The 26,684-nt window shown below is 44.4% G+C and overlaps 2 protein-coding genes across 5 annotated transcripts in view; both read right to left on the reverse strand.

Moving 5' to 3' along the window:
* The window catches only part of slc25a47a (solute carrier family 25 member 47a), a 486,107-nt gene that overhangs the window by 130,850 nt on the left and 328,573 nt on the right, over nucleotides 1-26,684 (reverse strand). The window lies entirely within an intron of this gene.
* The window catches only part of LOC311026719 (MAM domain-containing glycosylphosphatidylinositol anchor protein 2), a 145,691-nt gene continuing 119,762 nt past the window's right edge, over nucleotides 756-26,684 (reverse strand). For 3 of the 4 annotated variants that reach the window (XM_084030413.1, XM_084030414.1, XM_084030415.1), the window contains exons 12-18: nucleotides 23,070-23,247; nucleotides 16,107-16,127; nucleotides 13,586-13,741; nucleotides 10,058-10,219; nucleotides 2,601-2,731; nucleotides 2,104-2,200; nucleotides 756-980 (exon numbers count right to left, since the gene is read on the reverse strand). In XM_084030413.1, the coding sequence (XP_083886539.1) occupies nucleotides 892-980; nucleotides 2,104-2,200; nucleotides 2,601-2,731; nucleotides 10,058-10,219; nucleotides 13,586-13,741; nucleotides 16,107-16,127; nucleotides 23,070-23,247 (834 nt within the window). In that variant the 3' untranslated portion in view covers nucleotides 756-891. Of the gene's footprint in view, nucleotides 981-2,099; nucleotides 2,201-2,600; nucleotides 2,732-10,057; nucleotides 10,220-13,585; nucleotides 13,742-16,106; nucleotides 16,128-23,069; nucleotides 23,248-26,684 lie in introns of all 4 variants that reach the window. The other variant, XM_084030412.1, reaches the window with a different exon arrangement.

Consider the following 26,684-nt stretch of genomic DNA (forward strand, 5'->3'; position numbering starts at 1 on the left):
GGCTTCTGTTCCACAGGCGGACCGCCGACTGAATATTCCAGTCAGGACCTTCCCCACCTCTCTGCCTGTTCCTCCTCTTCCTCCCTTCCACCTCCCCCTCCTCCGGAGCTTTCTCTCTGCCCTCCAGTCCGGCTGTCTACACCCGCCGCCGCCGCCGTCCCCTCATCGCTCTGCCGCCACGCCGTCGGTTCGGCCACTTGGACTCGTGAGCACAGTGTTAATAGATAGGCAGCTACAGGGGGGTGGGTGGGGGGTATTAAGCAGACAGAATCAAAACGTTGTCCTTGTTTTTCTACGAGTTCAGCACCAAGCAAGATAAAGAAAAGCCAAAGACGTGACGTGAGGCCGGGCCGGAGTGAAAAACAAGTGTCGTGATCGGCATCTGGTGCCAAGAAACCAAGATAAAAGGTCTGATTCCGTGTCATCTTTGTAAGCAGGGAAATGCTCCTTTAAAAAAAAAGAAAGAAAAAGCCAACAGTGTCTATACTCCGCCGCCTTCTAACGATATTTTTAATAACTTCATAAAATTGTTCTTGTGCTTTACAAACTGTCCTCCCTCGACGCCCCAAAGTCCAGGCGTACTCATCACCGCCCGTCTTTGTGCTCGTAAAGATGTCCAGAGTCCCGCACCGACGGGGGCATTTTGACTGGAAAAGAGGTCTCTTTAAAAAAATTAGCGCATCTTCTTTATTACTGTTTGTGTAACTTTTTTAATCAACTATTTTTTTCCTCCCGTTGGTTGATTTCGGTCCCTCCGTGGTCCGGCAGGGGGGGGGGGGGGGGGACCCCTGCTGCTCTCAGGATGCATGAATCTTTGGTGATTGGATGCCGAGGGGATAGTTCACAGACGGTGGGTCTGAATAGTCGCCTCTGGGATGACGGAGAGAAGGGTCACCTTTGACCTTCCAGGAGGGTCATCACCAAGGTGATGCATAGCAGCCATATATGGGAGGATGTGGACGGAGCCTTGGCGCTGAGATCTACGGAGGAGAGTGGAAACCAGACGATTTATTATATATATACACCAGACACAAACACATGGAACACATGGGGGATGCACTTAGCTTAATGCAGCCTGTTAGCTTAGCATAAAGGGTGAAAACAGGGGAAACCGCTAGCCTGCCTCTGTCCAAAGCAAGAAAACCCAACACTTTACAGGAGGTTATGAGATGAACTACTTCTTCATGACCTCCCTTCAATCCACACATTTTACACTTTAGATTCATGAACAGATTAAACAAACGAGACATAAAGGTGCTGACAGGGCAGATTGAGTTAGCTCCAGGCTAGCTGTTTGTCCCCTGCTTTCAGTCTTTAAGCTCATCTTCTGGCTCCAGCTTCACGTTTCACACACATGAGAGTGGGATCAACTCTTGGCAAGAAAACGCATAAATTAATTCCCCGAAATGTCAAAGTAGTACATCTAACCCGATCGGCTCCTAAACAGCTAAGAGATGGGAGCTGTGAGTTATTTCTCCCCCCACTCTGAAATTACATAAAGTCAAGTAAGATTCATCATGTGAGATGGAAAAGCATAAATCTTCACATTACTCCGTCCTGTGCCCGGGCGACCACTCCTCCAACTCCACATGAATTAACGTTGTCACTTTGAATCCTAACGGATCCACGTGAAATATAACTTGCAGACATAAAAAGAATATATTTTACGGACCGATCTCCGATCGCCGGGACTCAGACTCTCCGTTAGTGATTGCCCACCAGCCACATGAAAACAATGAGAATAGATCGCATCCTCGACGCATGGATGGTATGTTAGGAGGAAGGAAAGTAATGTTCCTCCGGCCCTGAAGTACACGCCTGACATCCAAACGAGCAGCATGTGTACCAACGCCGATACCACTCGGTCAATTCCCCCCGTTTTTCTGCATTTCCGTCCCGTTTTGTTCCCGCGGTGCAATTACAGCGCTTCACTCAGCCGGCGTGGCTCTCACTCATGTGATTACCACACTGTTGCTACGGCAACCGTGGTTCAACACTGGCAACTGTCTAAGATTACACCCCCCCCCCCCCCACTCGTAAATCTCAACCCTTGTCCCGGCGAGGTAAGCGTGAGAACCCCGGATGAGAAGGGAGGCGACTCACTGGGCGGAGGGTCTCGACACTCCCCTTCCTCCAGCGTGACATCATCGATGGCGATGTCTCCCTCGATGCCCGGGCCTCGGATACCTTCGATTACCACCTACAGAGAGGAAAACACACGTTTTTATGTCATATTATACACAAAAACAAGAAAATTAGTGCCGCTAAAGTAGTGCTGCAAAGTAAGTACACGGTATAATTCGGCTTAATTGCGCCTTACGAAAAATAACAGCAGGTGGCAAGTGTTTGCATCCGTTTTTTAAAATGCCAGAAAAATTAAAATTAAGAACACTTGTGGTGTCGGAGCACTTGGAAGTGAGAGCGGGAGCAGAGAAGGAAAAAGAATTGCAGCTGAAACTCTAATTACTTTCAGCTGTTGCAGTCGTAAAAATGGATGGAGAGTGTTTCAGCTCCACGTCCTGATGACGGTGAGATGTCCACTTCTCTGCTTAATACCACAAACAGAAGAAAACCGAGGAAAGTCGGGTGTAGGATCTCACCTGGAAGGATGCCGTCGGATGGATGCTCACTTTGGCCTGCTTCCAGCGGTCGCCTTGGTTACCGTTTAGCGACCACACGGGCCCCTCGGAGGTCGTTTGGCCCTTCTGTTTCAGGAGGGCGTTTAGTGTCCCTGCATGAGAGACGACATGATTCCAGTTATAGGTTTGAACATTTGCACTGTTGGTTTCCAACCTCCAGGCGGTGGACCCGTAGTGGGCCACAAGATTATATACTGGAGCTGTGTGAAAATAACACGAATTGGTTAGAAAGCTCAATAATAATTCTATAATTTAACATGGTACAGTTGGGTTTTTTGTCCAGTAAAACTCAATGTTTTGTCCGATTCCTCCCTGTCAATATAATAACAGGTCATCAGTTTTTTATTCCCCTTTGTCCTCTTTGTGTTTGTCCTCCATGTTTTAGTCCATGTGTTGTTTCTCTCCTTCCATCTAAAGGACCACAATGGAAACAAGCGTTTAGGCTTTATTGTGTTTTTTTTATCCTTTTCAACACTTCTTGTTAATTGTTGTTCAATAAAGTTTTCAGTCAATCAACCAATCAAAAAAAAAAGTACTTGTGTGAGGACACAACCGAAGTGTAGGGGACAAATCTGTTTGGATTTTATTAATTCAAATAAATCATCTCAAAGATTTTCATTTAAATGACTTCATATCACCGATGAGGATTCACACTGATGGAAGACCCTGAAACATAAAAACATCGCAAGCTGTTTGGATTTCGTAAGAGTGAGAGATCCAAAAAACACACCTGCGATTACTGCTAATCACCACAGGGGCCGCCAAAGACAACAAAAGTGACATCTTCAAGATTGTAACTGTAATAAGCTCTCTTCTGTCCTCTTTTCCACTCCAGCTCTTTGACATTATTCAGTTCACACGTTTTATTTGTATTTTAAGGAAATACATTAAAAGGCCTAAATCATTTAATCAAGCACTTATTAATATCTTCATGGCATTATATTGATTATAGAAAAGATTGAGACAAAACTAAGTTCATAAAGACTTGTGCTGAATACGGATCGCTGCATTTACTGGAAAAAAAACAAGAACAAATCCTAAAAAACATCTGCCAAAAACTAGGATGAATCTAAACAAAGAGTTTATAATAATATGGAACTTTATGTAAATCTTACATCTAAAGCACTTTAAATAGCTGTCAAACCAAAAGTATGAAACTGCAGGAATGCATCTGTCATCTTATCTCCTACTCCTGTATTACTAGACAACCACCTCCACTTTTAAGCTTCAAATTCACAACTGTCTCATGCATTTCAAATATAATATGTGTATATATATATATATATATATATATATATATATATATATATTTCCTCTGCATTTAAAGCAGAGCCGAGCCGTAGCAAAGGTTAACCTCAGGTTACATGAATTGATACATTTATTAAGTTGTGATTCTGTAAGCGATGATAAATGAGTCTCCAGCTCATATTAATCCAAATTAATTATCACTAATGGGCAGTGTGTGATGGGAATTTTTTGGGTGAGTATAAATATCTCCCCTGTAGAGAATGGTTTCTAATGTATTATTAAATCTCAACTATTCCGGCTCGGTCCGGCTTCCTTCCCCCTCCCCCCCCCCCATCCTTTCTACGAAAGCTCCTGGATGTCGCCGTCGAGAGCGATTCTGCGTTTTGCCAAAGTGAAGTCTGACGGATCCATTTGAACAGAGTTTTGGTTACATAATAACACTTCTGTGCCGTCTCGCATTGTGACAGAATGGACTATAAAGCCGGCTCTGATTGGAAGACTCAGTGAAGACCTCTTGTCTGGACTCGGGCTTTGATATCAAACTGTCGGATGATGACACCGAGTGCAACCACTTTAACGTCCTCTTCAACATGAAGCCATTGTGTACGTTTGTTTTATTCGCTGGTGTGGGAAGAGAGAGAGAGAGAGAGAGAGAGAGAGACAGAGAGAGAGAGAGACAGAGAGAGAGAGAGAGAGAGAGAGAGAGAGACAGAGAGAGAGAGAGAGAGAGAGAGAGTTGCTGCCCAGTATATATCAACATGACACAACCTGAAGGACAGTGGATGACCGATGATATGTACACTCTTGCCCATAAAGTTGGCATATTTAGTTTTCTTCAGACACAGTCCTCTGTTTATTCCTATTTAAATGCATCAGTTTTGATCAGGTGCAATGATTACATCATGTGTCCCAATTAACCAGGTGAAATTAATTCATGCATAACATTTGTTTGGCACTTTAAAAGACAAGACATTTGCCAATTATTCCAGCTTTATGGGCGACCCTGTATATATATTTAAGATATAAGAGAACACATTTATATAATTAATATAAATCAATGGTTATGTTCATATGACTGTTTAATGTGTACTATCCCAAATATTTGGACACATTATATATATTTTGATGCTTTGGCAACATTGATACTGAAACGTTCACGCCAATAAAGCTGCTTTGAATTGAGAATTGAATTGAAGGTTAGAGAAAGCATCCAAGAAGCCAAACCGGCTCCTCATCGTCGCCGTAGCGACGCTCAGCAGGAAGTCGACTGACATCCACATGTATGTTAAGCGTCGTCTGTGTTGACATCGGCAGCGTCTGCAAACGTTCTCAGCGAGGCGCCTCATTACCGCACGCCTCTGTGAGGAGAAACGAGGGGAAAGCTACGCCGTGTGTCACTGTTCATGTTTTCTCATCAGCCCGCCATACAGTACCCCCCCCCCCCCACGACGACAGCACAATCTCCACTGAGAGATGAGCCCTTGTTCAGAACATGACCCGCGGTTTCATCTCCCGTTGAAGTGTTTTAGGATGTCGGAGGATTCTTGCTGAGCCGGCTGAGCTTCCATTTTCTTTGAACTCATGGCGATGTAGGCGGTAACGACGGTGTCATCACATCCAGATGCTGCTGTATATTCTTTTGGAACGCCTTTTAAAAAAAGGAATACCTCTGGCGGACACTTGTGAAATGGATAAAAAGATCTGAGAAGAGAAAGATGCGTTTGTTGAGAAGTAGGAAACAGCTCCTGGAAACGATCACTTATGCGGTGAGGAGCAGAGCGACGGGGATGGAGGTGCAGCAGCCAGATCTGGCTCGCTAATGAAAAGGATGACTCCATTGCTTCTTCAGAAGGTCAGGCTGAAAACAGACTGGCTCTGGTTTGCTTTTGCCGGAGACGTAATCCTATAAACAAATGCGACACGGGCTCCAAAGGCAAACTTTGAAGTGCGCTCCAGTAATTAAGTGTGACCTTGTCTCAGGTATCCCCCCGCCAGCGGAGCACGGAGGAGTTTCTTTGAGCCCGTGCCACTTTTCCTCATCAGCGCGTGGGCGAAACTCCTCATCGACTGATGCTGGCCTTCGGCGCCGCCGCCGCCACCGCCGCCGAGCCACAACTTGACTGTGACTCACCTCGGCAGCACCGTCCCAAAGAGCATCAAACTCCCGGAGTCGAAGCTTTGTGACTCACGTATATAAATATGAAAAAAAAAAAAGCCTTCAACTATTTAGCAATTCTCTCCAATGAGAGAAAAACATTCAATTTGTTGCATCAATTCGTTCCTCCGGGTTGGAAAAAATATCACACACCAAAAAAAAATTCCTGCGTTTCGAGGGCAAATTTCTCTCGCGGCCGCAGAGGCAGAATACTAAATGGAGCGTAGCCATGGAGGATCTGAGCTGGGTTTCAAGTCCTTGACATTTAGCCCATTCATCATAACACGCCACAGTCTGGGCAAGGGCTTCACCACAGACGGGGAGGGCAGGGAAGAGAGGGTCTGGCGGGCGATCAATTTGAGCAAATTGGAAATGTCACGGCCTACTCAACCTCGGCAGGGAGCCGGAGGAGCTCTCATCTCCCCGCTGAGTCGCCCTCCAACACCTCTATCCTTACAGTCTCTCCACCTCCCCGGCCTCGGCCCCTCCAGATGTTGGGTCCGCCCCAACCCCACCTGGACACTTCCACAGCACAAAGTAGCCCGCTACATTCCAGACCATATGGGAGTCCTGCTGCCAAGCCGGGGTCGGACGTTTACATCCAGGCTGGAAGTGTCTTTACATCCCGACAGGGATTCATGAATCAGATATTCTGACAAAAAGAGAAGACGAAAGGCGTGACATGATTGGATTATACCAACCTACGTACCCGCCCACACTCTGGCCCTGCAGTCATAGCGTGTCCCAATGCTAACATGCTAGCTGCTAACGCATCTACGTTCATTAAGATTAAGATCGTGTTTTCTTTCATATCAATGAAACAAGAAGGAATTGGAATTGGGGGTGGGTAAAAATATCGATACGGCATTATATCGCGATACTTTGCCACCCAATAAAATATTGATTTTTCAACTCCAAAAAAAGATTCACGTTTAGACGCGTTGTGAATGCAGTACTTTATCCTTTTTCATTTTATTTTCAATATTTATTCCAGTGAATTTCATGGGAATTAATAAAATGGAGAGGCTGTTTTGAATGAAATAGTTTTGACTCAATTTGTCCTCTGATCAATATCATCTGATGTACATATACAGGTACTTGTGTTTTCATCTTTATTTATATTGTGATATCGCGATACGTATCGTATCGTGACCAAAGTATCGTGATACGTATCGTATCGTGAGGTTCTTGCCAACACTCACCCCTAAATTGGATACTAGAGATGCTTCGATCCTCTACAGTACGCTCTTTAGTCCTCCAGCAATAGTCAGGCAGTGTATGTGTGTGTGTGTATACTGTATGTATATATATATATATATATATATATATATATATATATAGACAAGAATATTCCAACTTTATGGGCATCTATCTATATCTATATCCATCTATATCTATATATTTATAAATGATGACCAATGTGCCGAACAGAGCAGGAAGCTAAAATCCCAAACAAAACCTACGCCGACATAAACATCAATGCACGCCCGCTCACCGGCTCCAACCAAACACGAGCCAGAGAGGAAGAGAGGCGATAAGAGTCGACTCCCGGGGTTGCAAATAAAACTGTTGGGATGACATAAGAGTCAGGAAAGAACACATAGCTCAAACCCTTCACATGGAGACAGGAAGCTGGGCGGGATGGAGTCGGAGCGGCAGCAGCTCTGAGTGGAGCAGGTGGAGATGGAGCCGCCGCCGCCGCCGCCGTCTCACTAGAATACGGAGGTAAACGCAGCCAAATGTTGGCTGTAAACATTTTTTTTATCAAAAGCGAAGACGAGGAGTGCAGTTGCTCGCCTGTAGTGATTTCACAGTTTATTGAACATCAAGTTTAATGAGCACAAAACTGCAGCTCCCCGTCCCCTCTTTGAGTTCACTCACCATCACTGCACTCTCTTCTTCCTCTTCTTCTTCACTTTGTTTGTTATCTATTTTCTGCTCTTTTATTTGTTGTTATAAAAATATTTTCCGGGAAGTAGTATTTTTAGTCTCTGCTTTTGTCAGGTGTCGTTGTCATTGAAAACATGAAACAAATCTGTTTACGACTAAGAGTGATGATGTCCCACATGAACACAAATAATCTGACGATTTGACACCAGATTGTTTTGTTTGTTATTTGTTGTTTTTCTCTGTTTTTTGGGGGCGGGGCCACGGTTTGTGATCTTCCACGCACCCGATCAGGATTTGCAAGCAGAGGGTTATTTGTTCACTGTCAATCCAACCTGATCAAACCACACACCTAATAAGGCAAATTAGCTGACGTTTTCAGTGTCATTTAGTGTCAATGAGTCATGAATATTTAACGTTATTGACAGAATCTTCATGCATGGAGATCAGACTTGGGCAAGTCCTTGTGCCGTGCGTGTCTGCCTCAAATGCCACACTAACTCTGCCTCTGGGCCTCTTTGTTTCCGATCTATGGCCGGGCTTGTTTTGCATGTGAACGGATCACTGAGAATGGCTCCATGAATGCCAGACGTTTAAACCACCGCCAAGAAAACTATAGAGTCGCTGCGTTTTTTTTATAAGGTGCAAATGTCAGTGTTGTAGGTTATCGCACTACGGCTGTTTGCTAAGAGGACACGGGAGGCAAATGCATGATGGGAACTGTGGAGGCATTCAAGTGGAAGGTTCTGGAGACGCATTGCATTTCTTCTTTTTAAACAAAACACGAATAATAATAGGTTTTTAATGATTTCAGCATTGTGTAACGTGTCCTCCATTGTCTAGGACAAGGCCAGACACATTTAGAGACCTTGTCACAAAAATCTGCATTTTTTAAAGTGTGTATTTTAATATTTGTTTTCTTAATAGGGTGTATGTGTATGCTATGTGTGATGTCTATATCTTGAGCTACTTGGACCCCGAATTTCCCCTAGGGGATCAATACACTAAGTAAGTAAGTAAGTAAGTAAGTAAGTCAGTAAGTCAGTAAGTATCTATCCATCATCCATCCATCCACAAAACCTTTTCTGCTATAATTCTCACCATCTAACAAACCGCTCTCATGCCTAACAGCATCCAGTCCCCAATGATACCCAGATGACCCCGCGACCCCACCCAACGGTGACCCCCTCACCCGCCTCACGAACCCGTGCAGCGGTTAATGATCCCGGGTGAAGCAGAGAGACAGATAAATCACCGAAGGAGGCTCCTCGTCAAAAGTACAGGGCTGCTGTTTTTGTGCTGAGAGCCAATCTTTTCCTCCCCGATCCCAGAACGCACAAACACACAAACAGCATGCAGTCGGAGCGGGAGAGCTCGCCGATCGGCTGATTGGCTCCCCGGCGGAGGGAAAACCTCAGAATCCGACCTGCAGTCGCTCTGCCATCGTCAAATGGGCCATAAAAGGTTGTTATCTACATTTATAGAGGAATGGAAGAGGTAATACTCAGATGTGTGCACACACACACCTTTGAAGGGTTTTGAAGAGATATCTTTTTTTTTTTAAACATCCGACAGCTGCACTTACAACATTTTAGCATTTTAGCACAAAAAGGTGACAAACTGCCGTTTCTCACCTTATTCCTCCCCACTGTGGAACATGGAGGTGGCGGCACACGGATATTTCAACAATCTCATCTCTCAATATTCGCTTCAAAGCCGGCGTGATGTCGTCCAACAGATGCCTGAAGACACTCTTTTTTTTTTATTTTCAATTTGCTGTGTTGCTTCCTCATTGGCTCTTATTTAGTTCCGCATAGATAAGAACGCATCTACTTCATTTAGCAGTGAATTGCCGAAGCAATTTAAGTTCCGCTTTAAGTTGCTTTTTTGCGGCTTAAGCAGCCAAAAGCACAGAACAGTGACAGATTCTTTAAAGGATGATTGTAATTATCCTTTTCCTCATCAGTTGCCACGAACCATTGAGCAGTGAATATAAATTAAGATGATCTTTTTTTCCTCAGCGGCGGTTATACTGTATGGCAGATTAAACCCGAGAGCAAACAAAGATGTTTTGTTCTGCAGACTCGGGGGGGGGGGGATGATGGAGAACCGGAGGAACGTTGCCTACCTATGTGTTTTCCATACATGTGGTAGAAGAAGCCGAAGCAGTAGGCAGGCGGGTTGGTGATGCCGTAAGGGTTCTTCGGGGCGATGTTGAAAAACGGACTTATGAGCCGGGCTTGATCCCCTTCCTTCCGGGGTCTTGATGTCTCGATGTACATGTAGAAACCTTGAAACACAGGAAAACACACATGAGATATACATATATCAGAATATACAAAACCTAAATATAAGTGAAATAATTAAAGGATAATTCTACTTTATTACAACTCGGGTTACACTTTAGCCAGATTCATTTAAGCCCTTTATTTGGAGGTTAAGGTGTTAAGATTATAGATGTTTTTTGAATTGCCTTTGCTTCCACTAATAATATCTCATTTGTTTAAAACGTGTCGTGCTTCAGATCTCAGTCATAAACACCTACAGGACGACTGTATGCAGTTTCTATGTAGAACGGTGTAAAGAGTAGATGATCTGACGATGCCTCGTGGATTTCCCCGGGGCAAAGTCATCGTGACTCACTGTCAAATCTGAAACAAACAGACGATGTACTCTTTGAAAAAGAAATGAGAGCTTTTTCTGTCAGACAGTGTTCAGACGTCTTCCTGACGCACCGGCGAATCGTTTGTCACCGTGAACACGAGGAACAAGTGAGGCGTCCGTGATCGGCCCGGTGGAAACGAGACCGTCCACATCCGAGATAAGAGGGCGGCGTGCTTCCTACGAAGGACGGCTCTCCTCTTACTAATAGCAGCGACCGGGGGGGGAGGTGATAACAATGGGGTTACATTGATGCTCCCTCGCTCTGACAGTCGTGGACAGCGGTGTTAACGGCGCTTAACGGCGCTTAACGGCGCTTAACGGCGATTGTGTCTGAGCCGCATCGTGATCTGGAGCCAGCGTCTGCTCCGCCACGGGCCAACCGGGAGGAAGGAAGCTGGCGAGCGGCTCCACGCCACCTCCAGCCAATCAAACGGAATATCTCCCTCCGTTGAATCTCCTATCAGATCATTATACAAAAAAAAAAAGAAAAAGAGGAAGAACGGGGGCTGGGTAATGAAATGCTGGACATTTTGACCATTAGGTGATTAAAGCCAATGCATTATTTACTGCTTCAGCTGCTGCCGGTTGCCACGGCACCATAATAGGCACTTATACTCCACCACGGACGCCTTCCTATCACACCCTCCTGCAAAATCCAATCATTTTAATTCTTCATCTACGCAGGCTACTGAGTATTGAACATGCAAACGAACATATTGAACACTAAATTCTGAGCAGGTTTCCCTGGTTCAGGTAGCCATGGAAACAGCAACTCAATTACAAGTTGTTTTCCCGAACACAAATGGTGCCGTCGGTGCGTCTGAAATCATCTCCTGTGCAGTCAGAGAACACTTTTTTTTCTAATCCGTTTAAAGCCGTTTCAGGAAAGAGTGCGGCTTTCGAGAGGCAGGTTTTTATATATCGGACATGATGACGACGCCGTGTGCCGCTGCACTGTGGGGGGGATTCGTGTATTCACGCATGGATTACATGAGAAATAACAGAGTGGTGTCCATTTAAATGTGTGCGTTCAACCGGCGTGTTTCCAATCCGATGAGCAGGTGCACTACTTTCTGAGGACGCTAACAGCTGGCAAAAATAATCGCTCACGCTCACAGCGACTGTGTTTTTTTCTTCTCTATTCACATGTAATTCTACAAAGTAACGTGCTCTGGTTAGTGGATACCGAGGAATCCTTTTCATCTATTACACCTCTATATTCCTATTCTTTGCACACGGATCCTCGTTCTCGTATTTTTCACGGGAAGCTGAAAACCAAACAGGAAACACTGACGCCGTCTCTGGTCCCGGGTGACTGGTTTTTAAATAAGAACCCCATGGAAGCGGTCTTGAATATGCACGTGATGGATACATCCCCGCGTTTGGAGCTGAAAGGCGGAGGCCTGAAGCTACGCGACCATTCATCATCCCGCGCCCAACCTCCTGCCAGCCGGAGCCACGGAGGACGCTGCAGCTCAGCATCCTTTTCTTTTCTGCTGATGATGAACACTAAAAGGATCCGCCCTCACACACTAACACACACACACACACACATCAGTGTGTCGGTCACATAAAGAGACGGGATGGACCGTGGTATCGATCGCTCCGCCTGGGACGGATTACTTGTGAATAAACCCCAAATTCCTAATTAGCTTTAATTGAATTATATATGTTATCTGAATGAACTCCAGTTCATCTCCTTCTTTCCCTTCCAGCTCTCTCTCTCTCTCTCTGTCTCTCTGTCTCTCTCTCCTCATGGTTTGGATCTTTCATCATGACAGCTGTACTGTTCATAAAACGTTCCTCTGAAGTAGAAGGAAAAGGATGGACCTATTTTAATCTTATTTCATCCATTTATTTTTTGGATTTTGACAACTTATCTCCTTGTCAAAGCCCCTCTCCAGTAATAAAACTTTGTTTTATTGTTATTTCCACCCGGATGTTTGAGCTTCACCGTGCAGAATAATGTATGTGCAGAGTTTGTTTTTTCCACATCTGCTGACGGGGGACAATTTTCTCCGTGCTCGCCTTAAATCTCTGCAGTTTACTGTGTGTGCCGTGGATACACATCCACTGAGAATGGACTTTTTAAGCTAAGTAGGAGAAATCTTGTGCCACACAACACATTTACATATTCATAAGATTCTTCATTTGGAACGTGGAAGTCCGTATCAGACAGGGAATGATATTTAAAGCACATTATTTCTCGCGTTTTAAAAATGTGTCTGCAGAAGATCCTTTTTTTAAGGTGGGACAGATGATCTTCAGAAGCAGATTTAAAAACTGTGAAAAAGAAGTTACAACTTTATGATACAAGTTTATGATTGTAATTCATGTTCTGCTATTATATCCATCCAATCATTTGTCACACAGATTTGTTGCTGAACAATTTTACCACGTGAGAATTGAAAATAATCAAAAACCGCCTCCAAAATATCCCAATAAGACACCATTGAGGAACATGTTAGAACAATACATGCTGTGATTTTTTACATTTAGATTCGTAGCTGTAATGTTGAGTGAGGCTGTGATAATCCTGGAGGTCATGTTAGACAGTGATGTCTAGTTTAAAAAAATTGTCTAATGATGTGAAATGGTTACTATGGAGAGTGACATCATCACTCACTGGATCCACAACAATCTCAGCTTCCCAGTTTACTGTAGAAATAGTAAAATACACCATTTTTAGAAAAGAGGAAAACACTATTATACTCTTGTTCTCCGTTTTTTGACAGTCGTCGTCAGCTGAACTGCGATTGGACGATCGTTTTTTTGGGGAGGCGGTTAACTTACTTAGGTATGTCAAGGAGACCTTCTAGAAGAACGCAGCAACAATCACCTAAAAAGACTCTGTGTTTGAGTGTCAGTGTGACATTCACTACCTCTATCTTGGATAAATCTCTGAGTAGAGACGATACCTCGCTGACAGCAAGTAGAAAAGTACTTCTCTTAATGATGTACTGTTAAACGCCTCCATCCAAACCCTACTCACCCTGCTTCGAGTCGCTGCGGTCCACGCTGGGCCCGGTGTTGGGCGTGTACTTGGTGTCGCGGGTGGCGGCGCTGTGCCTCGTCCAATCAAAATCGTCGTTCTTGTCCTGCGTGAACATGCAGATGGGCTCCTCCTCGAAGCTGCAGTGGAACTCTCCTGGTGACGACAGAGCAGAAGCTCTCACATTCACATCGTTAGGAGAGGAGCGAGCAGGTAGAGTGTGTGTGTGGTGGGACAACTACTGTATATTTATGAGATTTATGAGTGTGTGTGTGTCCCAGGGGATATACGGTGTATATATATATATATATATATATATATCTCAAGGTCTTAATTACACCGTACGATCTGGTGAAGATAAGTTCTAAATTAAGACGTGACCTCTCGGTGACTGTAGTGACGACGTCAGCGAGTTTGTTTTTTTCCCTACAATGAAACGAGCGCCGCACCATGAAAACATCCACTGGCAGTGTGTGTGTGTGTGTGTGTGTGTGTGTGTGTGTGTGTGTGTGTGTGTTTCAGAACTGGTTATTAGACGCTACACACAGATGTTGCCCATGAAGTTGGAATATTTTGTTTTGAGACACACAATCCTACTGTTTATTCCCATTTAAATGCATCAGTAATCACATTTGATCAGGTGCAATGATTACATGATGTGTCCTAATTAACCAGGTGGAATTAATTCATGCATAACATTTGTTTGTGGCGCTATAAAAGACAAGACATCTGCAAATGATTCCAACTTTAAGGGCGATCATACATTAGTAACCAATACTGATACTAATTTGTATTGCAAATATGTTTTTGTTCTTTGTCTTTCTGTAATGCATTTTAATTTAGCCTTTATTTTCTTTTAATTCTTCTATTTTTCCTCATTATTGTATGACACGTTATGATGTGAAGCACTTTGAGTCTGCCTTGTGTATGAAAAGCGTGATACAAATAAAGTTGCCTTGCCTAATATTGAGCCAATCTCAGGTGAAAGAGGTCGAAACACCAGACGGTGATTTTAAAAGGTTTGGTGATCTTCTAGATGTGTATAAAAGGGAATCTGTTGTCATAACTTGGAGTTTGACTTAATGTCCTTGAATGTTTTGTTGTGTCTCACTAGTAGCACTCAATGTAATCACTTTGTTTTTTTTAATCGACACGCCTCCCTCCTCCTCATCCCTCTCCATCTCCCCTGTAGCGGGTGGTGCAGGTGGGGGTATTGGGTGCTCCTCCCCCCTCTGACTGCCATTTAAACAAGTGTGACGGGCCAATGGAGCTGCAGGTGAATAATAAGTCATTGTGGGCGTGAGGTTATGATGCAGATGAAGTCTAACGACTAGTCAGACATCACAGGTGTGTGTGTGTGTGTGTGTGTGTGTGTGTGGGGGGCGGGGGGGTTGATTAAGGGGTAGCGGGGGGATCAACAGTGTCAAAACCTCCATTTAATCCGTGTAACAAACAAAGCAAAAAACCACCTAACTAGAGGACACGCAGCGCTGCTCGGCCTTGTCCTCAAAGAGATAGTTAAATAAAAAAATAAAAAAAGGAGCATTTGGATTCTGGATGCGGGCGCGTGTTCTGATAAATATTCATTGATTTATTAAAATGTAGCTGGGAGCAGTTTGGAGTGGTGACCTTGAGATGGAGCAGAATCCGCAGCTTTGTTACTCAGGTAATGGAGGTAACATAGACCGAGGTGGAGCGGGGGTGGACGGAGGGAAAGGGAAGGAAGAAGACGACGCCGCCAGGAGGAGAGAGGGATGGGAGGCAGGAAGGAGGAGAGAAGGAGGAGGTGGAGTGGGAGAGGAAAGGGGGGAGGCGAGGTTGCAGGCTCTCTTGACTCCTCTTCCTCATAGGCCTGCAGATTTAAATGGAGGTCTGGGCACCAAACTAAATGTTTTCGCCCTCCGCGCCCCGGGAGAGAGGAGGATTTGTAGGAGCGTTAAAGGAGGAAGGCAGAGGAGGCGTTCAGGTAAGATCGCTTCCTTCGGGGGGATTTGGATAATGATGTTGGTGATTAGGATGTTTGTTATTGTGTCGGCGATGCTTGTGCGAACACCCACCGAAAACACACTTCTATGTAGAGAAAGAAATAAAGCACGGAAGCACAGCAGCGGCGCAGCAAACAATAATTAAGTGTGGATTCTCAGCGCATGAATAATGCGAATTTGTAAAAAGTTTCAACAATGAAATGTGTCATAAATGGGACTAAACATTAAAGGATGTAAACATATGGCACAGATGCATGCATAAGTAAACACACACACACACATAATCATGCATATACATCACACCCAGAATGCACCCTTTCCTGCGGAGATTAAAAGCTCTCGACATGCCAAATAGCCTGATGCAGGAGTTCCTCAAGGAAGTCTCATTATTATTATTATTTTTTTTATTATCATCATGCTTCATTTGGTACTACTTAAGAATACTCCCGGTGCCGTGTGACATGTGGAGAGTCAGATCTCTGCGGGGCTCGGTGCAGCTACTTTGAATCATGCTAAGTGAGGTGCACGTTACTTACTCAGGTGAGGGTTGATGGGAGCTGTGAAAGAGAAAGGCCAGGCAGTCATTAGTACAGAATATATTAGCCGTCTGTCAATACGTGAAATACTTCTTAAAAGGAAATTGAACGTACAAGCCGTCAAACTGTCGCGCTGATTTTGAACGGCAAATAAAAGCCTACATGTATAAAAATGGAAGCTCATGAAAGCGGCCCAGTAGGAAGGCTGTGGGAATATGGTCCCGTGATGTGAAGAGCACCGGAAGCATATCAACGCTTGTCACGCTCCATCTATTGCTTCTCACGGGCAACACAGGAAGCAATCCATCGGCAACACAATGCAATAATAATTGTAGAGCAGAGGGCCGGAGAGATGTCTGGGATTTCCAGTTGGAAAGGTGACAGCAGTCGCTCTTATGGCAGAGCAGCCGGACCACATTAATAAGCTTATAGAGCGACTGCTTATCATTACGGCCATTTCCCGCCGCCGCCGCCGTCCTCGTTCAAGGTGACTTCCATTCAAAGCACTTATCCTATTTCATCCTTCCATTTAGAAGCCAATAAATCATAGAAACGACACGTGTGTCTAATCACGCTGCTGTAACATCCTTGATGCTTCTCCGTGTTCCAGCGCTGACATGATGTCACCATGTCCAATGAAATCCAACGCGCGGCGGCGGCGGCATCGGCATCCTCTCCCCCTGACCGCGGTTCAATGCCTCCCCTCATCGATCGCTTCAGAGGGCGACTGCCGCCAGCGAACACAGAAAGGTCAAGGGTACCTCACTAGAGTTGCAACGAGCCAGTTAGTCGGCACTTCACTTTTTTTTTTTTTTGCAGAGTAAATACCATTTAACCTGTCAAGAAGATTCATGGGCATTTTCCCTGATCGATCGGCCGGCGGCCGCGGAGCCCGAGAAGACGCGACGCGTCGGCTTTACCGCAGAACTACGCCGCCGCCTGATTTATGAAAGCTTGCCGTTCATGTTGGGGGATTTTAATCCAAGCAAGTGGAAGTGAGGAATAACAAATCATTCCTACGGAGGGAAACACGTGGTGATTTCTGTGTCTTGCTGTGCGGTTCATGGAAATGTGTGTCCACTTGTTCTCTAGCAGCGCCGAGGAAAGGGAGAGGGAGAAAACCAACCATTGCATTTCCAATTGAATCATATAAAACATTCAGTGAACTGCAACACTGCAGCTGGAGCCTCTCCAGGAGTGTGTGTGTGTGTGTGGGGGGGGAAGTATAAACACTGGAATGTTACAGATTGTGAAAATAACCTGCATCCCAACGTTCGTAGTTTGGAGCGTACGGCGGGCTGCACACCGGCGGACGGGAGGGAGGACATCATCCGGGCTGACAACTTACAGCCTCGGGCCTGTGAAACGGATGCTGAGTTTTCTAACAAAACTCTATTTTTTCAGCCCCCCCCCCCCACCCTTCTTTCCCCATCAACCTCCCATACCCTGCAGCTCTACTACAACACCCTACCTCTCCAATCCTTCCAAGTTCCCACTTCTTCCTTCCAAGTGTGTGATTATGAAAATATGTTTCCCTGTTCTACCTGCAGCCTCCCCACACTGAATCACGGTGCCTTAGCGTCCCCCCCCCCCACACACACAGAGGGAATCAAGCCGAGCAGAGAGCACACCCAGAGGCTACTCCACTACTGCTGTGCATGCATGCAAACTCCCCGAAACACACCATCATTTCACATCCAAGTTAGATGACTCTGTCGCGCGTGTGCTAAAACAAACACATTCAATCACAAGCTTTTTTCAGCCTCGTCTTCGAATACTTCTGTCGCTCCCGAAAAACACGACCGGACCTCAAACACAAATGCACGATGTTGTTAAAGCTTAGGTGTGAAATGCCCTCGAGCGCGCTGCAAGGACTTTAACACACACACAAAAATAACAACAATCTTTTCTTTCTTTCTCAAATGCGGCGCTGCTTTGTTTCCCCTTCCAGCTACAAAAGCCTCAAATAATGATGGAGGATGAAATGTAGTTCTGATCGTTCTCGGGATAAGCAGTCCCATTGATCACTGAGCGAAGGGACTTTTCAACGCAGCTCTTTGAACACTTCCATTAGGAAAGGTGATGTCCTTAACCCGAGCAGGTTTCTAGCTTTGCATCTCCATAAAAGGCAAAGTTAGGTCGCCTCTGGCACATTCTAATGATACTATCCCGCCATATATACTGGCCCTAATGACTGCATATTTAAAGACTTTGCCTAGTGAATTAAGCTTCGTATGCCCTTTAGCTCACACAGTCTGCAAATAGCTGTAACTCATTTTGGGAGGCATCTTTCTTCAGCAAAGTGGGGAAGCTTCACCCCGGGGAAATGTCTCGACGGTTCATGTCCATCGGGGAGTAACTGACAGAAAAATGAAGACATAATCAGACAAAACTATTTTGGAAATAACTCTAATATATCTCACCTCGTCCATGGTCACACGGTTTAGTATTTCATGTTACACTACTTGGTTTCAAGGCTATAGATTCTAATGTATGTTTAATGTATGTTTAATGTATTATGTATGTTCTATGTACGTTATTGCTACTGGATGCTTGAATTTCCTTCGGGATCAATAAAGTATCTATCTATCTATCTATCTATCTATCTATCTATCTATCTATCTATCTATCTATCTATCTATCTATCTATCTATCTATCAATCAATCAATCAATCAATCAATCAATCAATCAATCAATCAATCAATCTATCTATCTATCTATCTATCTATCTATCTATCTATCTATCTATCTATCTATCTATCTATCTATCTATCTATCTATAACGGGAGGCACTACTTTTGCTAGAAATACATCCTAGAAAAGCTGAATATGAAGTTAGAAGCTACCAGTCTCTTGTGTTTAGAGGTATTTATGGTTCGACTATATCAGCCTGGTGTCGTTTACAGGAAAGATGATCACATGTCCAATCAGATCAAAGTTTAACATATTATTTCCATGTGGCGTTTTCATGATGGGTTGAATGGAATGAGGTTGAATACTTTTTAACGATTTAAATCGGGGGTGAAGGGACGTTGGTGGTTCAGGTGGACGGCCTGGGGCCGGCGTCCTGCATCATGCATGATCCCCTTCCATCCAAATGGCCTAATTTTGATTGAAACACAAAGTGAGCTCATTGACCGCCAGAGGACGGCGGTCCGTAGAGGCCGTTCCTGTTACAAACACTGACTTCATCTTGGCTGGCTTCCCCGCCCGCGGGCCTGCGGCTGTATTACAAAGCAGCAGACAATTCAATGGCTGCTGCCAAGTGTCCTCACAGACAACAGCAGCCAAGCCTTCTTTTCTTTTTTCTTTCTTCTCCTCCACTGACCTCATATAATTCACGCTCTCTAAGATTCCCATCCATCATGTTTAGGGGCTCTGGATGGATGCCACGACGTTCTCGCTAAGCCCTGTGACGCCTTCACAGCCTCAACCATCAATTGGAATAATAACAGTGTGGGCAAATGTCATTCAGCAATCTTCCCCCTTCGTGTCTCCGAGATAGAAATAACACAAGCGACATCACAGGACGGTGTCCTTCAGTGGAACTGCTGCTCCCTTACAGAGGATGGAAGCGACCTGAGCTGCTCCTGCAGTCACAACGTCCAATAATATGCTGCCGTTGCATCACTCTACATGGATGAGCTTCACTGTGGATTCAGGATTCAGATCAACACAAACCATGTGGTGCTCCACATATCACTTATCTAGGGGTGGGTAAAAATATCGATACGGCAATATATCGCAATACTTTACCGCCCAATACAATATCGATTTTTCAATTCCAAAGATCGAAAAAAAAGATTCATGTTTAGACGCGTTGTGAATGCAGTACTTTATCCTTTTTCATTTTATTTTCAATATTTATTCCAGTGAATTTCATGGGAATTAATAAAATGGAGAGGCTGTTTTGAATGAAATAGTTTTGACTCAATTTGTCCTCTGATCAATATCATCTGATGTACATATACAGGTACTTGTGTTTTCATCTTTATTTATATCGCAATATCGTGATACGTATCGTATCTTGACCAAAGTATCGTGATACGTATCGTGAGGTTCTTGCCAATACTCACCCCTACACTTATCATTTATTAATACCACTGTGTATTATTATTATTATCAATATTGCAACATGTTAATAGATCCGTCTTCACCACATACAGATGCAAACAAACGGTCTGTACTCCAAAACATGGACATAAAACCAGAAATATCGTTTGCAGACTACTTTTCCTTCACAAGTGGTTTCATGTTGCTGTGATGAATATCAAGTGTTTTTCAGTATTTTATCACATTTTATAATCTTTACAGGAATAAATACCAAAGCAATAACACATTTTTAAGGAAACACTGCCCCCCTTAGAATCCCTATGTTACAAGGCCCCAAAAATATATAAAAATGATATGATATACTTTGATTGTGAGTTCTCAGGTAAGTTGAGCCTCTGACTGAACAAAAGCTCAGACAGTGATTACACTACAACACCGCGGGCCGAATAATAATAATAATAATGATAATAATGATAATAATAATGATAACACCCAGACGGCTCAGCTGCGGTGAGCGATAGAACTGTATTTAATACACCATTTAGTGGATTTTGACTTTAGTTACAGCGATCTTTCTGTATGTGTCGCTCCAAACTGCTTAAAAAATTGGGGAAATTAAGAAACACCAGCTGCGTTTTAGTGTGCAACTGTGAGGGGCTGACAGGAGGCTTAAACATGAAATCCTGAGCCTTGGAGGAGACCAGAGAGAGGGAGGGAGAGTGTTATGAGGAACACCTGACAGATGCCAAGTTTGTCACTGCAGCACATTTTAAAAGAGCGTCTCTGGAGGTTGGTGACACGACCATCCTTCATCCTCCAGCTGGGCACAGGAAGCTGCTACCGTCGCCTTCGTGTGCCGCGGCAGGACGATCGCTCGGCGAGCACACTTTTTAATTTTTCAGGAGGCCTTTTGGATCAAACTAGGACAGCGGTGTGTGTTTATCCTAACAGCTAACAAAGTGGCTATCACTTCTCCTTTGGATTATTGTTTGTCTCTACAGATCGTGCAGCGTAAAGTTGTAGGGAGACGCACAACTTCCTGTTCCCCCGGTGAGGGCGCACGTCAGTCAGCATGTCTTCTGGGACGCGTTCTGCGAGCTGATTGGACGGCGCCCAGACCTGCATGAGGCTGCTGCAGTGACGCTGTGCGGTGCGTGGGAGAGCACAGCAGCCCTAGAGTGATAATTAGTCCGGTCTCTTGTCGGGCAGCTGATTCGCACATCAGCATTGGCTGTCTTTTTTTTTTTTACTTTGTTCCTCTGTATCTTCTTTTTTTTCTCAGGCCCTAACTTGACTGCCTCAATCTCTCCTTCTGTCCCCCCTCTGTCTTAATTAGCCTCAATTCTCTCCACTTCACTATCATTGGATTCAATACGGCTGAATTCAATTCAAGGTTTTAGCCGAGACCACACAATATCACAACCTACTACAAAAAATACCCAGAGAGAGAGAGAGAGAGAGAGTTTCATCTTTTTTTCTTCTCCCCCCTGATTCTCTTTTTCCGCCAGCCACGATGAGCTGCAGTGAAACTGAATAATTCACAACTGCAGCAGCACAAACTCTGGGAAGAGCCAAGCCGTCAGCGAGAGACAGAAAACAGTCAGCCGCTTTTTGTTTCTGAAAAATGCACATTTCAAGTACCTGTGCATCTGTTTCACCGGCTTGGCTGGAAACTAATGTCGTGTTTGTGTTTCAGCCGGGGTGAATGTGCATCTACCAGGCTGGCGTGCCACACAGCACACGTCGGCTTCGTGATGTCCGTCTGGCCGCCGTTAAAACCAGATTAGACAATATGACGGCGGTAAACGTGGTACTGGTCCGTCTGGTTCTGTGGTGAAAGCTGTGTGCCGGGAGAAGATGTGCTCCGTAAAGTCTAAGCCTGTCAAAATATTTGCAATATAAAAAATAAAAAAAACATCACAGGAGACAAATCTACGACGGCGTATAAGGGCCACTGTCGGAAAAAAGAAGAAGCAGAGAGTCCAGAGAGAGGGGGGCAATATTCCGATAATATAATTAAAATATTCCAAATTTGCGAGTTTATTAACAACTGGCATCGATGCTAGCTAACTTCCTGTGGATGTCGCATTTATTTTTCAAATGAACGCCTCGTTAATGTCCTTAGGGTGATGATGTTGATGCTTATTGTTGGTTTTATTTATTGTCATCTTATGGGTGTTCATTGATCGGACGGTTGGGCTAAGATGCTAGCGGTAGTTTTTCCACTTGTTGTCATCCGCAAACTCCGGATGTTTGCCGTTGCTATGACAACAAGCCACCTCATAAAGTGGCAAATTTGCGACTTTTTTTACTCTGAACATTTCCCACCTCTCTCGGCTCTGTTTCCTTTCTTGATTTTCTACATTCTGCCAAATACAAATCCTCTAAATGAATAATGAAAAGGAAAAACTCCGAACTACATGTTTCATTGGTCTGATGCTTTGATGTCAAGATGATCTCTCACGTCAGCCTTCTGGCCGTGAGTCCTGAACAGACCTGACTCAGGCAATGAAAGGTCACGAGGGACGAGATGATGAGCAGAAGCAGCAAATATGCTGATTTCCAAGCTGTCTTCTGCGTTTGATTCAAATCATTTTAATGAGTTCCCTTCCCACAGATCACACATAATGCATCATCATCACCGTGATCATCGTCGTGGTAACGATCGGTGACACCAGAGTGAGCCTTTGATACCCGTCGGTGTCGAACACGCGTCATTATACGGCGGCGCTGAAGGTAATCTGAGTGTTTGCGAGTTGGCTGAAGGATAACACGACCAGCTGCAGCTGTAATTCCTCCACCTGTGCAACGCGGCTCTCATCCGCCATGTTTTTCTTTCTATTTTTCCGTGGAAACGTTAAAATGCAGCAGCGAGAGCAGAAAGACCAAAAAGAAGACGGCTTACTCACCGCTGTACGTGACGATCCGGATGGTGGAGTCACCCTCTCCGAAGCGAGTGATGGGCGTGAGGCGCACCTCATACGACTCGGGCTTTATGAGCTCCGTCAGGTTGTGCGTCATGAGCTCGCCCTTGTTGATCGTTCCATCCACGGGGATCTCCTGCTCCCACCAGCGCTGCAACCCCATCTGGATACGGAAGAGGAATCACACGATTATTTAAAAAGACCTCAAATGTTCCAAAACTGGCTGATACAAAAAAAAAAAAAAGTATTTTGGGGGGGATATCATCCAAAATGTGCTACTGAAGAAGCTGTCAGAGGTTTCAGAACAAAGTTCAAGGTTACCCGATGATCTACAAGTCAACTGACAACATGCAGAGTCCCACAGGGAAGTGAATAAAGGCTCCTTGATATCCACAGGGGGAAAAAGGAGGAGCTTTATAGAAGTAAAGCCACAGAGAGATGACGGGGCAGCAAACAACACGGTTAGGAAAAGTGTCACAAGAGAGTAAGACCTCGAAACCTCCTTGAGATGAAATACACATACAAGAGATTAAGGCTGAGAGCCTGTCGCCGCGGTAACTGGACTGCGAAGCCCGGACTGGAGAGGATGGTGGGCTTTCCTTCGGGGAATACAGCGGGCCTAAGTGGAGTTAGCAGTTTAAGTTTGACCAGTATTGTCTTAGATAGTCCGTTTTAATCCGACGAACTCTCCATCAGAGACAACACAACTTAGTTTTTTTGGCTCCAAACTCGACTTTAATTGATAACGGCTGCTGGCTAATCGTCTTTCAGGCGCTGTGATCAGTCACTCTGATGCGGTTCGAAGGTCCGGGGGAACCTCGAGGTTTAATTACACATCTCTCAGCACAAGTTAGTCGGCGTCGTGGGTTTGGACCCGGGAGCCGAACGCTTGGCGAGCAAACTTCCGAAGAGCTCGGGGGCCGGTCACGCTCCAAGGACGTACGACTACAACTCAGGCAGGTACATTACATTTACGAGCGTCTCCGTCTCCAAGACCACGTTTCTTTTAGAGTTATAGATTTTATAATATGGCCACAGATGCAAGGGGAAATTCTTCTGAGGAGTTCACTGGGAACACATGACCACACCAGATATATATCCCCCCTCGGCATCAGTGCACGATGTTCCCTCTCATCTGCCAATTAACCTCGTCTATAGGCATTTGTACGATCTGCCAACATTTAATGCTCCACAACAAAAAAAACATTCTTTTTTCTGCTCTGTACGCCGTTGACAGCTAGCTGCTCATTAGCCACATTCACTTTCAAGGCAGCTCCCAGCCTCTGAATTCAAAGCCTGCCATTAACAAGCAGCAGGAATATTCTTTTATTTGCAGAGAAAAAAAGAAAATCCTGATTCATTTTCCCCATTAAACATATGCTGAATTGCACCGGCCCCGAGTACAGTATGGACGACACCTTTGTGCTCTGTTTACTATCATCTCATTCTTTAAAAGTTAGTCTTTAATCATGTATTCAGTGTTCTGCCATCCATTTATACGAGGACCTTGAACCGACGGCCGTTTTATATCTCGCCTTTGCACAATGCAAACCCCGTCTTTACGACGCTAAGCTCAGGTATCAACCAAAAAAATAAATAAAAAAATGAGCTTTTCATGTCTTTGGACACAATGCAGCCCCATCGGAAATTCAAAAGGGAACAAAACGGCGAGTTTGTTGCCGCATTCGCTTGGGGGGCAAAGAGAAGAGGGTACAATTTATCCTTGAGAATCAGTTTAAGGGGAAGCGCTGCTGCACAAAGACAAGTTACAGCTTCTGCATGACAATTAGTGACTTTACATGCCCTTCTCAGTCAAAGGGAAGACTAAGTGTGTTACCAGCACAGAGAGACAGAGACAGAGTGAATGAAGGTGTGTTTGCACTGGAGTTGTGTGTGTGTGCATATATATTTATATCTATATATGTGTGTGTGTGTGTGTGTGAGCACAATACCAATTAAGTAATTACTTAGAGCCTAGATGATCCACGATTATGGGGTGCAGGTTTCCACCACCATTAGCTTGCAGGTAAATAGAGTGTTTTTGTCTGCCACTGGTAATTATGAATGGAGCACTTGTCCCTTTCCCTTTTTAGTACAAAAGTAACATTTTAGTACAAAAGGCATGGCACATAATTGCCATAAATTATGCAGCGTGTGTGTGTGTGTGTTGGATGCATCATTTCAGGCACATTTGAGATTGAAATATCGAACCTTTCTGTACAAATGGTGACAACAAAGTACATCTGCTGTTTCCGACTGGAGACGAAATGACACGTTCTCCTGTTGTGTTCTTGCTCGGTATTCTGGGTAACGACGTCTGTAGATCGGCGGCGAGGGGTTTGAACAGAAGGCTTACTCTTCGCTGTCTGTAGCGATCGGCGGTTTAAAGATTCAGAAGTTATTTATAAGCTCTATAAACGGTCCAACCAAGCTCTGATGGAACAAGAATCATGTCTATTGATTTTTGTTACTTTACAAAATTAATAAAAATGTTCTTATTGCTTCAGTGCAAAAAAAAAGAAAAAAAAAAGGCAGCTGTTTCCTGTAGGTCTCAGTAAAAATAACTGTTTAATTTCAAATGGCTTTGAGGGCAGATTATAATGGGAGCAAGCTGTCAATTCAGTCTGAGAGTTTCTATCTTACCTCATTATTCTTCCCACTTCACTTTGTTTAGGGGATGATGTAATGCTGTGAGCATAAATACAGGTATTAAAATATGTGTGTGTAGCTGTATCAGTTTTGGAGGGTCTGTGTCAAATTTAAAGACATTTAACTGGGAAAACATGTCTATAAGGAGACTGGTGTGTGTGTGTGTGTGTGTCTGTCTGTGTGTGTGTGTCTGTGTGTGTGTGTGCTCCGGGCAAACACCGACTCATACTCCAAATAACAACACTAAATGGAAGTTCATTCATATAAAAATGAATATCATTTCAATGAGCAAATCACATCAGATCTGAGATGATTGAGAGAAAACATTTCATTTCTCAGACGTTCTGAAATCACACACACAGATGCTCACTAGCTTATAGATGTTGCAGCTTTGTTTGTTCTGCCTCCTATTAACCATCACTGAACGTCTGCGCTCCATTAGAAGTTTCCCTTTACATCCCATTACCTTTTTATTCTCCAAATTTCCCCCGCAGAGGCAAGAATGCCTTATTGATTTAAATAAATTTGATTGCGACAACTTAAAAAAAAAAAACAGCAGGATTGATTACAGCGACAGCAGGAGCCAAAAGGAACAGGGGGATAATCAAAGTGACAGTGTGTTGTGAGACGGGGGCTGATCGAGTGGAGATTGCCTGCATGTACGACGTATGGCTCCCATTGATCCGCCGGCACAACCTGACTCGACAGATCAATCGGAAACAGGCGATGGAGGAAGAGGAGGAGGAGGAGGAGGGAGCAGCACGTTATCGTGGTTGGAGATGGGCAGCTGCAGTATCACAACCAGCCCAGATGTCCCACCTTAGCATCGCATCCTTGGAAGGTGTGCTGATGTGTGATTTGTGATGCTCATCCGTGAAATGCCTAACAGCTAGAGCTTCCTCTCTCTCTCTCGCGAGAGCACTGCACATTAAAGCAAAAGCAATCCATTAC

This window comes from Eutrigla gurnardus (assembly GCF_963514095.1).
Source record: "Eutrigla gurnardus genome assembly, chromosome: 16".
Lineage (NCBI taxonomy): Eukaryota > Metazoa > Chordata > Actinopteri > Perciformes > Triglidae > Eutrigla > Eutrigla gurnardus.